Source organism: Thalassophryne amazonica, chromosome 11, assembly GCF_902500255.1.
Source record: "Thalassophryne amazonica chromosome 11, fThaAma1.1, whole genome shotgun sequence".
Classification (NCBI taxonomy): Eukaryota; Metazoa; Chordata; class Actinopteri; order Batrachoidiformes; family Batrachoididae; genus Thalassophryne; species Thalassophryne amazonica.
The window spans coordinates 109,679,418-109,697,634 of NC_047113.1; the positions used below are offsets into that span (position 1 = coordinate 109,679,418).

Below are 18,217 nucleotides of genomic sequence, written 5' to 3' on the forward strand. Positions count from 1 at the left end.
GTGCCGTCCTTCACTCCACCAGACTGACGCAGTTTTTGTTTGTACACTTTGTTATGCACCAAAGGGGGAAAATAAATTGTTTTGTTATTGGAACCGCTTTCTGGTTGTTTTAGCGCTGGGTTCCGTCAGACGCAGGTCCGCTCCTCAACCCGCGTCGACACATAACACTAAAGTCAGTTTTAAGCAGAAACGAGGCCGTTTCATGCAGAAACAAGGTGATAAATTGGTTAGTCTGACGTGCTGCTGTGGTGCTCTGATTGCTTTCCCTGTCTTTTATTATGAAATAATGCTGAATTTATGTGGAAATGATTGTTGTACAAAAGCTTCAGATATCTGTCGCTGAGATAGATGATGACTGGAGCGCAGTTTGAAGCAGAAACCAGGTGGTAGTTGCTGAATTGCTGCTGATGGTCAGAAATGATGCATGCGCAATGAAGGCATGGTGGACCGATTTTTAGGGGAGACCATTCGGTCCGCGACACCAGTCTGAGTCTGTGTGCTGGTCCAAACCGACCACTCAGCCTGTTCACACATGCAGCTCTTCACCTGAACAGCTGGTTGGCAGGATCAGCTCACCAGTCACTGTAAAGCCACATGAGGCTGGAGCCTGGTGTGGTGCCACAAACTGAAATGCTGCTGGACCAGTGAAGCAACATGTCATTACCCCCTTTTAAACTTTTATGTCTCACAAGTCTCCTCTGTAGCTCCACCCTCAAGGGATTTTTACCACAGTGTTCAATGAGTTCTGAGAACATAAAAAGTACAAATACAGACGATGCTGCAGACTGAAGTAATTTTGGAACCAGGCTCGGCAGGTGAGGGTGGCTCCTTTGAATTCGAGGCTCACTTCCTGTTTGTTTGTGGCAGTGATCCAAGTCGTACAATACCTCGTCACCAATTCTTGTCTGACGGGACTGCTGACTAACTCTGATCACAGAAAAAGCCATCCAACCCTACTTCATGGTTTTTCTACATAACACTAACGTCAACATTTCATGAAACATTAATTTAGTGTAATCTGCACCATTTTCATTTTATGTGATAAAAACAACAACAGTGAGCTGGTTCTGCTTTATGAAGCAGGACTCATCACAACAGGCTGAGCACATTTAATGACAGTATCGTGGATCTGCAGAGGGCATGACGGTGGTTAGGCTGTGGTTGAGAGCTCAACCTGCCAGGTTCTGTGTGTCGATCAGCTGCTGATCTGTGAAGCTACTGAAAGCTTTTCTTTCACAATGTAATACATGAACCACCTGATCAATCATTATGAAATGGAGAGCATTCTCCATTCAGCCATGGAGCCGTGACTGACAAAACACATACTAACCAGACTGGAACACATACAAACAAAAGCCTGAACAGGAGCAGGTGTGACTGTGAGGATGAAGCTCTGTGACAGAGGTGTTACTATGAGGGCGGACCTCTGTGACAGAGGTGTTACTGTAAGAGTGGACCTATGTGACAAAGGTGTTACTGTGAGGATGAAACTCTGTGATAGAGGTGTTACTGTGAGGGTGAAGCTCTGTGACACAGGTGTGACTGTGAGGATGAAACTCTGTGATAGAGGTGCTACTGTAAGGGTGAAGCTCTGTGACAGAGTTGTGACTGTGAGGGTGAAGCTCTGTGACACAGGTGTGACTGTGAGGATGAATCTCTGTGACAGAGGTGTGAATATGAGGATGAAGCTCTGTGACAGAGGTGTGACTGTGAGGGCGGAGCTATGTGACAAAGGTGTTACTGTGAGGATGAAGCTCTGACAGAGGTGTTACTGTAAGGATAAAAGCTCTGTGACAGAGGTGTTACTGTGAGCATGAAGCTCTGTGACAGAGGTGTTACTGTAAGGATGAAGCTCTGTGACAGAGATGTCACTGTAAGGGTGGACCTATGTGACAAAGGTGTTACTGTGAGGATGAAGCTCTGACAGAGGTGTTACTGTGAGGATGAAGCTCTGTGACAGAGATGTTACTGTAAGGGTGGAGATCTGTGACAGAGTTGTGAATGTGACGGTGAAGCTCTGTGACAGAGTTGTGACTGTGAGGGTGAAGCTCTGTGACACAGGTGTGACTGTGAGGATGAAGCTCTGTGACAGAGGTGTGACTGTGAGGATGAAGCTCTGTGACAGAGGTGTTACTGTGAGGGTGAAGCTGTGTGACAGAGGTGTTACTGTGAGGGTGGAGCTCTGCGGGAGAGGTGTTACTGTTAGGGTGGAGCTCTGTGACAGAGGTGTGACTGTGAGGATGACCCTCTGTGACAGAGGTGTTACTGTGAGGGCGGAGCTATGCGACAAAGGTGTTACTGTAAGGGTGAAGCTCTGTGACAGAGATGTCACTGTAAGGGTGGACCTATGTGACAAAGGTGTTACTGTGAGGATGAAGCTCTGACAGAGGTGTTACTGTAAGGATAAAAGCTCTGTGACAGAGGAGTTACTGTGAGGATGAAGCTCTGTGACAGAGGTGTTACTGTGAGGATGAATCTCTGTGACAGAGATGTTACTGTAAGGGTGGAGCTCTGTGACAGAGTTGTGACTGTGACGGTGAAGCTCTGTGACAGAGGTGTGACTGTGAGGATGAAGCTCTGTGACAGAGGTGTGACTGTGAGGATGAAGCTCTGTGACAGAGGTGTGACTTTGAGGATGAAGCTCTGTGACAGAGGTATTTCTGTGAGGGTGGAGCTATGTGACAAAGGTGTTACTGTAAGGGTGAAGCTCTGTGACAGAGGTGTTACTGTAAGAGTGGACCTATGTGACAAAGGTGTTACTTTAAGGATGAAGCTCTGTGAGAGAGGTGTTACTGTGAGGGTAGAGCTCTGTGACAGAGGTGTTACTGTAAGGGTGGAGCTCTGTGACAGAGGTGGGTGGAGCCCTGTGACAAAGGTGTTACTGTGAGGATGGAGCTCTGTGACAGAGGTGTTACTGTAAGGATGAAGCTATGTGACAGAGAGGTTACTGTGAGGGTGGACCTATGTGAAAGAGGAGTTGCTGAGAGGGTGGGGCTCTGTGACAGAGATGTCACTCTAAGGGAGGAGCTCTGTGACAGAAGTGTTACTGTGAGGGTGAAGCTGTGTGAGAGGTGTGACTTTGAGGATGAAGCTCTGTGACAGAGGTGTTACTGTAAGGATGAAGCTCTGTGACAGAGGTGTTACTGTGAGGGTGGACTTATGTGACAAAGGTGTTACTGTGAGGATGAAACTCTGTGATAGAGGTGTTACTGTGAGGGTGAAGCTCTGTGACACAGGTGTGACTGTGAGGATGAAACTCTGTGATAGAGGTGCTACTGTAAGGGTGAAGCTCTGTGACAGAGTTGTGACTGTGAGGGTGAAGCTCTGTGACACAGGTGTGACTGTGAGGATGAATCTCTGTGACAGAGGTGTGAATATGAGGATGAAGCTCTGTGACAGAGGTGTGAATATGAGGATGAAGCTCTGTGACAGAGGTGTGACTGTGAGGATGAGGCTCTGTGACAGATGTGTTACTGTGAGGGCGGAGCTATGTGACAAAGGTGTTACTGTGAGGATGAAGCTCTGACAGAGGTGTTACTGTAAGGATAAAAGCTCTGTGACAGAGGTGTTACTGTGAGGATGAAGCTCTGTGACAGAGGTGTTACTGTAAGGATGAAGCTCTGTGACAGAGATGTCACTGTAAGGGTGGACCTATGTGACAAAGGTGTTACTGTGAGGATGAAGCTCTGACAGAGGTGTTACTGTGAGGATGAAGCTCTATGACAGAGATGTTACTGTAAGGGTGGAGATCTGTGACAGAGTTGTGAATGTGACGGTGAAGCTCTGTGACACAGGTGTGACTGTGAGGATGAAGCTCTGTGACAGAGGTGTGACTGTGAGGATGAAGCTCTGTGACAGAGGTGTTACTGTGAGGGTGAAGCTGTGTGACAGAGGTGTTACTGTGAGGGTGGAGCTCTGTGGGAGAGGTGTTACTGTTAGGGTGGAGCTCTGTGACAGAGGTGTGACTGTGAGGATGACCCTCTGTGACAGAGGTGTTACTGTGAGGGCGGAGCTATGTGACAAAGGTGTTACTGTAAGGGTGAAGCTCTGTGACAGAGATGTCACTGTAAGGGTGGACCTATGTGACAAAGGTGTTACTGTGAGGATGAAGCTCTGACAGAGGTGTTACTGTAAGGATAAAAGCTCTGTGACAGAGGAGTTACTGTGAGGATGAAGCTCTGTGACAGAGGTGTTACTGTGAGGATGAATCTCTGTGACAGAGATGTTACTGTAAGGGTGGAGCTCTGTGACAGAGTTGTGACTGTGACGGTGAAGCTATGTGACAGAGTTGTGATTGTGAGGGTGAAGCTCTGTGACACAGGTGTGACTGTGAGGATGAAGCTCTGTGACAGAGGTGTGACTGTGAGGATGAAGCTCTGTGACAGAGGTGTGACATTGAGGATGAAGCTCTGTGACAGAGGTATTTCTGTGAGGGTGGAGCTATGTGACAAAGGTGTTACTGTAAGGGTGAAGCTCTGTGACAGAGGTGTTACTGTAAGAGTGGACCTATGTGACAAAGGTGTTACTTTAAGGATGAAGCTCTGTGAGAGAGGTGTTACTGTGAGGGTAGACCTATGTGACAAAGGTGTTACTGTGAGGATGAAGCTCTGTGACAGAGGTGTTACTGTAAGGGTGAAGCTCTGTGACAGAGATGTTACTGTAAGGGTGGAGCTCTGTGACAGAGTTGTGACTGTGACGGTGAAGCTATGTGATAGAGTTGTGACTGTGAGGATGAAGCTCTGTGACACAGGTGTGACTGTGAGGATGAAGCTCTGTGACAGAGGTGTGACTGTGAGGATGAAGCTCTGTGACAGAGGTGTGACTTTGAGGATGAAGCTCTGTGACAGAGGTATTTCTGTGAGGGTGGAGCTATGTGACAAAGGTGTTACTGTAAGGGTGAAGCTCTGTGACAGAGGTGTTACTGTAAGAGTGGACCTATGTGACAAAGGTGTTACTTTAAGGATGAAGCTCTGTGAGAGAGGTGTTACTGTGAGGGTAGACCTATGTGACAAAGGTGTTACTGTGAGGATGAAGCTCTGTGACAGAGGTGTTACTGTAAGGGTGAAGCTCTGTGACAGAGGTGTGGCTGTGTGGGTGAAGCTCTGTGACAGAGGTATGACTGTGAGGATGAATCTCTGTGACAGAGGTGTTATTGTGAGGGTGGAGCTCTGTGACAGAGGTGGTACTGTGAGGGTGAAGCTGTGTGAAAGAGGTGTTACTGTGAGGGTGGAGCTCTGTGGCAGAGGTGTTACTGTTAGGGTGGAGCTCTGTGACAGAGGTGTTACTGTGAAGTTGAAGCTCTGTGACAGAGGTGTTACTGTAAGGGTGGATCTCTGTGACAGAGGTGTTACTGTAAGGGTGGAGTCTGTGACAGAGGAGTTACTGTGAGGGTGGAGCTCTGTGAGAGAGGTCTTACCATGAGGGTGGAGCTCTGTGACAGAGAGGTAACTGTGAGGGTGGACCTCTGTGACAGAGGAGTTGCTGAGAGGGTGGAGCTCTGTGACAGAGGTGTTACTGTGAGGGTAGAGCTCTGTGACAGAGGTGTTACTCTAAGGGTGGAGCTCTGTGACAGAGGTGGGTGGAGCCCTGTGACAAAGGTGTTACTGTAAGGATGAAGCTATGTGACAGAGAGGTTACTGTGAGGGTGGACCTATGTGACAGAAGTGTTACTGTGAGGGTGAAGCTCTGTGACAGAGTTTTGACTGTAATGTTGAAGTTCTGTGACAGAGGTGTTACTGTGAGGGTGGACTTATGTGACAAAGGTGTTACTGTGAGGATGAAGCTCTGTGACCGAGGTGTTACTGCAAGGGTGGAGCTCTGCGACAGAGGTGTTACTGTAAAGCAGAAGCTCTGTGACAGAGTTTTGACTGTAATGTTGAAGCTCTGTGACAGAGGTGTTACTGTGAGGGTGGACTTATGTGACAAAGGTGTTACTGTGAGGATGAAGCTCTGTGACCGAGGTGTTACTGTAAGGGTGGAGCTATGTGACAGAGGTGGATGTAGCTCTGTGAGAGAGGTGATACTGTGAGGGGCGACCGATGTGACAAAGGTGTTATTGTGAGGATGAAGCTCTGTGACAGAGGTGTTACTGTAAGGATGAAGCTATGTGAGAGAGAGGTTACTGTGAGGGTGGACCTATGTTACAGAGGAGTTGCTGAGAGGGTGGAGCTCTGTGACAGAGATGTCACTCTAAGGGTGGGGCTCTGTGACAGAAGTGTTACTGTGAGGGTGAAGGTATGTGACAGAGGAGTTGCTGAGACGGTGGAGCTCTGTGACAGAGGTGTTACTGTGAGGGTGGAGCTGTGTGACAGACATGTCACTGTAAGGGTGGAGCTCTGTGACAGAGGTGTTACTGTGAGGGTGGAGCTCTGTGACAGAGATGTCACTGTAAGGGTGGAGCTCTGTGACAGAAGTGTTACTGTAAGGGTGAAGCTCTGTGACAGAGGTGTGACTGTAAGGATCAAGCTCTGTGACTGAGGTATTACTGTAAGGGTGGAGCTCTGTGACAGAGGAGTTGCTGAGAGGGTGAAGCTCTGTGACAGAGGAGTTACTGTGAGGGTGGAGCTCTGTAACAGAGGTGTTACTGTTACGGTGGAGCTCTGTGACAGAGATGCTACTGTGAAAGTGAAGCTCTGTGACAGAGGTGTTACTGTAAGGGTGGATCTCTGTGACAGAGGTGTTACTGTAAGGATGGAGCTCTCTGACAGAGGAGTTACCGTGAGGGTGGAGCTCTATGACAGAGGAGTTGCTGAGAGGTTGGAGCTCTGTGACAGAGGTGTTACTGTGAGGGTGGAGCTCTGTGACTGAGGTATTACTGCAAGGGTGGAGCTCTGTGACAAAGGAGTTGCTGAGAGGGTGAAGCTCTGTGACAGAGGAGTTACTGTGAGGGTGGAGCTCTGTGACAGAGATGTCAATGTAAGGGTGGAGCTCTGTCAGAAAGGTGTGACTTTGAGGATGAAGCTCTGTGACAGAGGTGTTACTGCGAGGGTGGAGCTCTGTGACAAGAGGTGTTACTGTGAGGGTGCAGCTCTGTGACAGAGGTGGGTGGAGCTCTGTGAGAGAGGTGTTAGAGTGAGGGTGGAGCTCTGTGAGAGAGAGGTTATTGTGAGGGTGGAGCTCTGTGAGAGAGAGGTTATTGTGAGGGTGGAGCTCTGTAACAGAGGAGTTGCTGTAAGGGTGGAGCTTTGTGACAGAGGTGTAACAACGAGGGTGGAGCTCTTTGACAGAGATGTCACTGTGAGGATGAAGCACTGTGACAGAGTTGTGACTGTGAGGATGAAGATCTGTGACAGAGGTGTTACTGTGATGGTAAAGCTCTGTGACAGAGGTGTTACTGTAAGGGTGGAGCTCTGTAACAGTGTTGTTACTGTGAGGGTGGAACTCTGTGACAGAGGTGTTACTGTGAGGTTGAAGTTCTGTGACAGAGATGTCACTGTGAGGATGAAGCTCTGTGACAGAGCTGTGACTGTGAGGATGAAGCTCTGTGACAGAGGAGTTACTCTGAGTGTGCAGCTCTGACAGAGGAGTTGCTGAGAGGGTGGAGCTATGTGAAATAGGTGTTACTGTGAGGGTGGAGCTCTGTGACAGAGATGTCACTGTAAGGGTGGAGCTCTGGGACAGAAGTGTGACTGCAAGGGTGGAGCTCTGTGACAGAGGAGTTACTGTAAGGGTGGAGCTCTGTGACAGAGCAGTTACTGTCAGGGTGAAGCTTTGTGAGAGAGGTGTTACTGTAAGGGTGGAGCACTGTGACAAAGGTGTGACTGTAAGAGTGGAGCTCTATGACAGAGGAGTTACTGTGAGGGTGGAGCTATGTGAGAGAGGTGTTACTCTGAGGATGGACCTATGTGACAAAGGTATTATTGTGAGGATGAAGCTCTGTGACAGAGGTCTTACTGTAAGTATGAAGCTCTGTGACAGAGGTGTTACTGTAAGGGGGATGCTCTGTGACAGAGGCGTTACTGTGAGGGTGGACCTATGTGACAAAGGTGTTACTGTAAGGGTAAAGCTCTGTGACAGCGGTGTGACTGTGAGGATGAATCTCTGTGACAGAGGTGGTACTGTGAGGATGAAGCTCTTTGACAGAGGTGTTACTGTGAGGGTGAAGCTCTGTGACAGACATGTTACTGTGATGGTAAACCTCTGTGACAGAGGTGGTACTGTAAGGGTGGAGCTCTGTGACAGAAGTGTTACTGTGAGGTTGGCGTTCTGTGACAGAGATGTCACTGTGAGGATGAAGCTCTGTGACAGAGGTGTGACTGTGAGGATGAAGCTCTGTGAGAGAGGTGTTACTGTAAGGGTGGAGCTCTGTGACAAAGGTGTGACTGTAAGAGTGGAGCTCTATGACAGAGGAGTTACTGTGAGGGTGGAGCTATGTGAGAGAGGTGTTACTCTGAGGGTGGTCCTATGTCACAAAGGTATTATTGTGAGGATGAAGCTCTGTGACAGAGGTGGTACTGTGATGGTGGACCTATGTGACAAAGGTGTTACTGTAAGGGTAAAGCTCTGTGACAGCGGTGTGACTGTGAGGATGAATCTCTGTGACAGAGGTGGTACTGTGAGGATGAAGCTCTTTGACAGAGGTGTTACTATAAGACTGGAGCTCTGTGACAGAGGTGGGTGGGTGGAGCACAAAGGTGCTACTGTGAGGATGAAGCTCTGTGACAGAGGTGTTACTGTAAGGGTGCAGCTGTCAGGAGTTGCTGAGTTGGTGGAGCTGTGTGACAGACGTGAATGTGAGAGCGGAGCTCTGTGATGGACATGCAAATATATACTACAAATATATACTACTATACTACAATCTTCTCCTGATATGTCTTTTCCTTCTTATGTCTTATTATGTATTATATTATATATACCTTTTCTTGAGCTGCTTTGGTGGGTCGGGAGAGTTCCCATGGGATAAAAGTTTTTTAACCTACCATCCCTGGTTCTCAAGACCAGGGATGGTAGGTTCTACTCTCCTCTTCCTTTTTAGATATTTAGATATACTTTTGTATACTGGCATAGTTCCACTTTAGAATTGGAATATGATATATAAGATATACCTTAGTGAATTTTCATGCAAATGTGAGGGTGGAGCTCTGTGACAGAGACGTCACTGTAAGGGTGGATCTCTGTGACAGAGGTATTGCTGTGAGGGTGAAGCTATGTGACAGAGATGTCACTGTATGGGTGTAACTCTGTGAGAGAGGTGTTACTGTAAGGGTGGAGCTCTGTGACAGAGGTGTTACTGTAAGGGTGGAGCTCTGTGACAGAGGTGTTACTGTGAGGGTGGAGCTCTGTGACAGAGATGTCGCTGTCAGGGTGGAGCTCTGTGACAGAGGTGTTGCTGTCAGGGTGGAGCTATGTGAGAGAGGTGTTACTGTAAGGGTGGACCTCTGTGACAGATGAGTTACTGTGAGGGTGGAGCTCTGTGACAGAGATGTCACTGTCAGGGTGGAGCTCTGTGACAGAGGTGTTACTGTAAGGGTGGAGCTCTGTGACAGAGGTGTTACTGTAAGGGTGGAGCTATGTGAGAGAGGTGTTACTGTAAGGGTGGACCTCTGTGACAGATGAGTTACTGTGAGGGTGGAGCTCTGTGACAGAGATGTCGCTGTCAGGGTGGAGCTCTGTGACAGAGGTGTTGCTGTGAGGGTGGATCTCTGTGACAGATGTGTTACTGCAAGGGTGGAGCTCTGTGACAAAGGAGTTACTTTAAGGGTGAAGCTCTGTGACAAAGGTGTGATTGTAAGGGTGGAGCTCTGTGACACAGGAGTTACTGTGCAGGAGAAGCTCTGTGACAGAGATGTCACTCTATGGGTGGAGCTCTGTGACAGAGGTGTTACTGTAAGGGTGCATCTCTGTGACAGACGTGTAACTGCAAGGGTGGAGCTCTGTGACAGAGGTGTGATTGTAAGGGTGGAGCTCTGTGACAGTGGAATTACTGTGAGGGTGAAGCTCTGTGAGAGCGGTGTTACTGTAAGGGTGGAGCTCTGTGACAGAAATGTGAAGGTGAGGGCTGAGCTCTGTGTCGAATATGTGAATGTGAGGGCGGAGCTCTGTGATGGACATGCCAATGTGAGGGTGGAGCTCTGTGATGTACATATGAATGCCAGGGTGCATCTCTGAGACAGACGTGAAGGTGAGGGCGGAGCTCTGTGACGAATATGTGAATGTGAGGGCGGAGCTCTGTGATGGACATGCAAATGTTAGGGCAGAACGTGAGGGTGGAGCTCTGTGATGGACATGTGAACGTAATGGTGACTCTCTGTGACGGGCATGTGAATTTGAGGGTCGAGCACTCACAATGTGGTGTTCTGGCAGGTGGTTATTAATCAGCAGGTCATCCTCTTGAACCAGCGGCGATGGTCTGGGTGCAGGAGGTGGGGTGATGTCTGCAGGTAGGGAGGCAGAGCTCTCCATCCACATGATGGAATTACCTGCACAGAGACAAGAAATCATCACTACTTGTGGCTGATTGAATAAATTAAAGCCACTGGAGGACTGGTGCATGCTTTGCACACCCTATAGATTCAAACTTCTGTACCCTTGTTTTTAAAGCTATTAATGATGTTTGCTGTATGATCATTCCACCTTGACAAAAGAACAGTTCAAAGACATCACTTAGGGTCCCTTCACACATAGTGCAAAGTTTGACGAAGTGCGCACTTAGTGCACATGACACAGGAATCGTGTGCAAACCGTGTGAAATCGTCTATGCCCCTAACTCCTTGTACACCTGTTTCTACAACTATTTGTGCACACCAGCATCTGAATGACAGAGTGTGCGCTGTGCGAACCCATCAAACCCTCTCGCGGCAGGTGTCCGCCATATTCCACGTGACACGCACGAACATCTAACACTGCTTGCATGGCACTTAGAAAATGTGTGGCCAGTCGCACTCTTGGCATGATAACAGACTGCAGACAACCACGATCGTACTCGCAGAGTGTGGCTTTGGTGTGTGCACTGAGAACTGACAGGAGGTGTGGTTATGACAGAAGCAGCTGTGATGATCTGTTATTCTGGACATTCCAGCTGGACACCACCTACTGTGTTTGGACAGACATGGACTAACAAGTGTCCACTGTGAGGCGTGTGTCTGATTGCTGTACTTACATGGACATAAATAAAAACATATATCGGCATGGCGACAAGCTGCAGCAAGCGAGCACACAAATGGAGCGAACACTGACAGCCTGCCAGGTTGAAATGGACCATTAGATCAGAACATGCAGCGGGTGATCTGACAGTCACATCACCCACGTGAGCTCTGTTCCACATGACGCGGTGTCTGTCCTGCGGCGCATCGTCCACAAACACGCGCGGCCGACTGGACGCATCAGACCAGTAGATGTGGACATCAGAGCACACTGCTCTCGTTCATGTCATTTCATGACTGTATGTCTGTGACCATGGGTCATCACCAGAGGAACAGATGAATCATTTTTGTATTGCCCGCTTGATAAATGCTGTGTTTTTATATGATGTGTGATTTTGCAATATACTTCCATGTCCTTCCTGATATGAGGCAGATTCCCGCAGCATTCAGAGAACACAGCTATGTAGCTCAGTGGGAAAGTTGCTGACTGGTAATAAGAGCTTTTGGAAGGCGCAGGTTCACGTTAAGTGGGTGGTACTGTATATGTTTTTCTTTTTTTATTTATTTATTCCACATAATCAGTGCAATGTGGTCCCACAGGTACTGGCTGTTTAAAAAAAAAAAAAAAAAAAATTATTTCATATATTCCTGCCCATCACCGCGATGTTTCATGGTGCGTAAATTCGAACTGTTTCGCCACATTTCTCCAAACGTCATTCAAACTTCGCACTATGTGTGAAACGGCTTTTACAGACCAAAATTACCGTTAACCTCCGACCACAAGTGTATGTATATGTGTATATATATATATATATATATATATATATATATATATATATATATATATATATATATATATATATATATATATATACAGCGAGGAAAATAAGTATTTGAACACCCTGCGATTTTGCAAGTTCTCCCACTTAGAAATCATGGAGGGGTCTGAAATTTTCATCTTAGGTGCATGTCCACTGTGAGAGACATAATCTAAAAAAAAAATTCCGGAAATCACACTGTATGATTTTCTTTCCCTTGTCAACCACCACTATGTGTGGTTGGTTGGCCAGCAGCTGTTTGTCTGGAATTTAGGGTCTCACAGGACCTTAGCCCCATCATTCTCAACCACCTTTGGTGGCGTCTTCCATGGGGACTTGGAGACATTTTATCCATATGCGGTACAGATGTTCCTTTACACGATTGCCGACACTTGGTTGTGCCTCTCAGTGTATCCCAGCTTGCATCTTGCATCCTGCTATGATGTGCTGGACTGTGTCTGGGGCACATTTGCACAGCCTGCAACTTGGGTCTTGTCAGCTGAGTCAGACTCCTGCCACTATGTATCTAGTGCTCAGGGCTGGTTCTTGTGCTGCCATGATCAGAGCCTCTGTGTTGTCCTTTAGGCTGGTCTTTTGTAGCCACTGGTAGGTCTTCTTTATGTCAGCCACTTTCGCTATCTGTCCATGGTACATCCCATGTAGGGCCTTGGTCTTCCATGCTGAACTTTTACGTGGAAACCTCCATGCATTCTTAGGAGGTTTCGTGTTTTGACATCAGTGGCATTTATATAATGGCTGAGTGGGTCCTTGTCATTTAATTGGTGCTTTGTATGTCACGTGACATGGAATATTCATCCCATTTATGTTGCATTGCATTTATCATGCAAATATGGTTGGTTCCATATATTTTGTACGATTTCACGCTGCAAACCCAGCCCATGCACACAGTACTGGGGCCAGCGTTTAGTTAAACATAGCAGAGACAATTTGAACAAGCTAACTGATGGTGCTAATTCTTCTAACACACACACACACACACACACACACACACACACACACACACACACACACACACACACACACACACACACACACACACACACACACACACACACACACACACACACACACACACACACACAATACATCCACTGCTGTAGCTGTCTGGAGGTATGAACAGTTGTTAGGATGAAAACCCGGACAAATTTCTGATCTGATTTTTCACTGGACTGTGGAAGGACACAAAGTCTTTTTTCTGTTTTTCGAAGTTGACAGAACAATTTTGGACTCCTACTTAATGTTCGTGTTGGACTGTTGATGTCACAGCAGCAGTGATGCACACCAAAATCTAAGTTCCTTTTCTGTTGTTTATAAATTAATGTAATATCAAATGACAAGGATCTATTTTAGCTGTTATATAAAACAAATAATGAATGTTTTTACATTCTTTCAATGGAAAGAATATTTAATTTGGTGAAAGCTGGAATGCACCATTTCACTCGGCTTTGCTTTGTTGAATGGAACATTCCATCTTTCACCTCATGAAATATTCGTTCCATTGAGCTCATAAACATTCGTTATTTGTATACTATCTTCTGCTGTGGCCAACTTATTTTCCCAGCTGGTTTATCTCATGACCAGTAGGGTGCATGTGACGCCCAGATCTTGTTCATCCCATTGAGCTGGCTTCTCAGCACTTGTCTTACCTTCTGGAGGTACAGTGTGTAAAATAAGTGTTGAAGATGTCATGATTTTCTCAGTAAATATATTTCTAAAGGTCCTACCAACATGAAGCCTTGACTGGTAATGACAGCTTTATGATGCCTGCTGTATAGAGAAACTAGTCACATGCATTGCTCTGGTGTGATTTTTGGCCCATTCTTCCACACAACCTTCAAATCTTGAAGGTTCCATGGACTTCTTTTATGAACTCTGATCTTTAATTCTTTCCATAGATTTTCTATTGGATTCAAGTTACAGGGCTGGCATTGAGGCAATATGGCTAAGCCTGAAACTAATTTGTCGATGGGTTTGGGGGCCGTCTAGGTCCCCAATGGGGTCCAGCAGCAAAGCCCCGGGCTGGGGGCTGCGATTTTAGACCTTTTCAAACCTGTTTAGAAAGCTCTCAGGAACACCCAATGTTAAAGATTTTAAACAATCATTAGCATCTTTGAGGTCAAGTGGTTTGTGTTTTACAATGCAGTTTTGTAAAGCAAAAATAAAATAACCACAAACAAAAATTGGGCATAGGTTCCCCTAACATCTGCAGGTTTTGACTACATACTACCATCACTGAAAACTGTTGCTGCTTGGATCATATTTTTGGGGCAATTATTTTCTAGTTTATTCAACAGACCAGTCCAAGCGAACATCAGTGTGGAAAGAAAAGCAAGGCAGAAAATGAAAAGGGTTGGGTTCGCATCCACTCTGAGTTTCAAATATGTGAAAAATAATTATTATTTCAATAAATGAATGGTTATTAACTTACAATGTGAGCTAAGCATTTCGTTTTCGAAATGCCAAAATTCGTAAGCAATTTGAATTTTGAAATTTATTGAACACTTGTCATGGATGCTTAATCCTTTCACTAAGACCTCTTCAAACTACATAGATAAAAAACATAAAACACTACTTATGGCTAGGCATGGGCCCATATGAGATTTGGATGGTATGATAACCGTGGGCAAAAATACCACGGTTTTACGGTTTCACAGTATTATGTATAGCTTTAAATGTGCTTTAACAACATTATGGCTATTTGCATATGAAGCACGCGTGATTCAGGCGCACTAATTGACGCGATGTCTACTGCTAAGAGCACTATACCACTGATAAATTTAGAAAAAAAATACCAAAATTATAGTCACTCTTTTAGACACTTAGCATCTGCCCCGTGGGAAACATGACTTACTTGCTTAGGGAGAAACATGGCTGGAATAACGTCCTGTAGCGCGATGGCCTCGATTAGACCTGATTAAATAAAATATATTAATCCTCTCTCAACCACAAAAACCCATTGGGACAGAGACTGCGTTTCCACCTCAGTGGAGAAATTCCTAAGTCATCTGGAGATCTTCAGATAAGTTTTGGAGACATCACCCCATGGTCGAACATCGCTTTCCAGAGAAAAACAAGGTTGTAATTCATGAACTACATGACATGATAACGGCTTAACGTCAGAATCTGAGCTTCTCCAGGACAGGAGAAACCCAAACCTTTATGGTCAAGATAAGACAGGACCTCTCCTCATCCGGGGGGGGGGACCCTTTCCCCACAACCAGATGGGCCATAAATCGTAGATTCTTCACAACTAACTTTTATCTTGAGTAAAACAAAGAGATATTTGGTTTGAAATAAGAATTTACATCAGTATGTCTCTCATTTATATCTAAAGACTTATAACATTGTTGCATTTATTATTCAAACGAAATGCTTTGCATGTAGTCATTCCATTTATTGATGTGCTCATGTTGGTTGTATCTAAAATGCTGATGTTGAAGTACTCTGTTTATCCAAAGGAGGTGTTTAAATGTCTCATAATAATGTGTTCATTTGGGTGCCTTAGAACAAATAGTATTTCAAATTAATTAATGTGTTTAAATAGTTGAATCATTTCTGTCTGCTCTAAGACATGAAGTGTCTGTGAGATCACACACCCTCAATGGGCGGAATTTAGTGATGAAAGTCCCCCTTTAAAAGTTAGAACAGAGTCTTTCTCTCTCTTCTCTCTTTCTCTGCTCCCGCTCTCTTCTGCAACTTTTTCCTCTCTCTTTTGCTTAACGCTTAATTCTATTTTGGGCCAAGAGCCATTGCTAAGCTAAGCTACCACGTGGCATTCTTTGATTCTTTACCTTTGGGACAAACTCAAAATTTAACCTGACGCTTTTAAGGTGCGTCAAGCTTTGGAATTTCGGCTCGGAGAACTTCCGAGCTGAGCTCTTCAAATTAAGAGCGAATTTACAGAAAAGCAACTTTCCTTTTTCATTCAATTTTCAACGCTCTTATTAAAGTTTTAGTTTTTCTAAAGTCACAAAGACTTTAATTTGGCTCCAACCATTTTTGAAAGCTACTAAGAACCATTTTCAACAAATACTTTCCACCTCTGGGTCACTGCAAGCTGACAATTTCGCTGATTCCACACCTGACTGCAGCAGCTGGTGAAACCAGCCGACACCAGCCCTGGGATCACACCGGGGACACCTGAGTGAACCCCTCCGACCCAGGTGAGCTCACACTGCCCAATATTGACGATGGACGGACGGAACCAGCCCTCCAACAGCAGCTAATAGACCCAGTCCAGGCTCCATGAAGGAGGTTTGTTGTCAATGAGTACAGGTGGCTCCTCACCTCTTTTCTTTAAAGACATTCTTGTAATATTCTATTTCATAATTGGCTTCAAAATTCATCACTAAATTCAATCAGATTAATTTACTTAAAGTTTTAAGCTTCACCTCTTTCTTCTAACATCTCATGAGTGAGTAAGAAAATTGTTTCCCTGAATGAACATATTTTTCATCACTGTCTATAAAATGCCAGTCAAATGTTCATTTCTTGTATAAATTGTAAATAAATTGTAAATATTTTCTGCTGTGGTTTATCCTGGGTACAGAAGGAAACGCTTGGTCAACCGTATTGAAGATGATTTTCAGATCAGAGATTGATTAAACCAAATTGAGACTAATTAATTCATTTGAGACTGATAAATTAATGTTTAAATTATGGTACTTATGCCATATCAAAAAATAAGTGGTGCCCCATTAATGCTTAAATAATAAGTATTAAACCCTAAATCAATTATTTTGGTGACCCGTTATTTTGGGGCCTAATCCAGTCTAATTCAATTTGGGAGTTTAATTACTTATTCACTACAACTAAATGCTACATATCAAGGGTCCCCGTAGTGAGGCCTGAATATATGTAAAGCGAAGTGTCTCCACTCAAATCACCAATAATCACTACTTTCTACATTTTTATTGGTGCCCGTGTGTGAGGCTTTATCATTAATATTCACTACATTATTATTGGTGCCTCCGGGTGAGGTTTAACCCATATTCGTTACAATATTATTGGTATCCCGTGTGGAGGCATTAATAATTGCTACATTATTATTGGTGCCCCGTGTGGAGGCATTAATATTCATTACATTATAATTGATGCCCTGTGTGAGGCATTAATAATTGCTACATTATTATTGGTGCCCCATGTGGAGGCATTAATATTCATTACAGCCTAGAACTCCAGATGCTCAATATTGGCCCAGCTTCACCAACAAAGTGCTTGGAATAGATGTATTTGTCCTTCTTGACATGTTTGTGGGAGAAATTTCGTCGACCACAAGCAGGACTCGAGTCCACCGCTTGTACTTCTCAGTGGTTTCAAAGATGGGATAAAGTTTACTCCTTCCATGTAATCCTTTGCGGGTATTTTGACTCGCTCTGAGTCCGACACCAAAGCGATGGTGCTTTGTTGCCACCGTTTTTGGCTTGAAGAGCTATTCCGCGGAAAATAAAATGAAAAAGCTGACTTGGTCCTTTTAGACGGAGGGAAAAGTTCAGTGCAGGCTTCACCTCTTTCAGTCATGATGCAGAGCTAGCTAACGTTAGCTCCCTATTTGTAAACACAGACAGAGGTGCACACCAGTGGGAAGGGCAGCAGCGGCCGCCTCCACTATACCTGTCAAGAATTCTCATAACCCGCTCATACCGTAGGACGGTATAATGGAAAATTTTAGTGGTTTTGATACTGTGGCTTTTTGATACTGCAGTATACCGTGAAACTGGTTATCGGCCCATGTCTACTTATTGCAACCAGCTGCACTGGTCAAAATCATATCCACTAAATAATCTCTTTCTTCAATTTGATCGCTTTGTCTAACAGGCGCCTGCAAAATGCTAAGAAAAGATTTTTGTTCTGATGCAGATCGAGCCACATTAAAACACATTCAATGATTGGTTATCACATCGAGCTGGAGTCTCTAATCATGTTATTAAACAAAGAACAGGGTATATTTTGCGGCTCTTATTAAACAAAGAACCAGTATATTTCCTGGCGCTAAGCGTCATTCACGGACCATCCCCTCAAACTCTGTGTTATAAACCAGTCACCATTTGTTTTATTATACATCTGTGTAATTAATAAAATTATCTTCACGGACGATTTGTTCGCGCGTGCACACGTGAAAAAAAACACCGGCTGCTGCTGTACTTCCTCACTTTCTCCCCTCAAACTCTGTCATAATTGTGTTAAATAAAAGACAAAAGGGACATAATTCCTGCTCACAGGCTGACTGCTAGAGACAGGGCATATCCACGTCAAGTATAATCTCCAGACAGACATCTCCACGTCACTACATATCCA

General features: G+C 45.2%; 1 protein-coding gene across 1 annotated transcript in view; it reads right to left on the reverse strand.

Moving 5' to 3' along the window:
- The window catches only part of LOC117519738 (GDNF family receptor alpha-4-like), a 244,007-nt gene that overhangs the window by 129,894 nt on the left and 95,896 nt on the right, over positions 1-18,217 (reverse strand). The window contains exon 6 of the mRNA XM_034180984.1: positions 10,285-10,418. Within this exon, the coding sequence (XP_034036875.1) occupies positions 10,285-10,418 (134 nt within the window). The remainder of the gene's footprint in view (positions 1-10,284; positions 10,419-18,217) is intronic.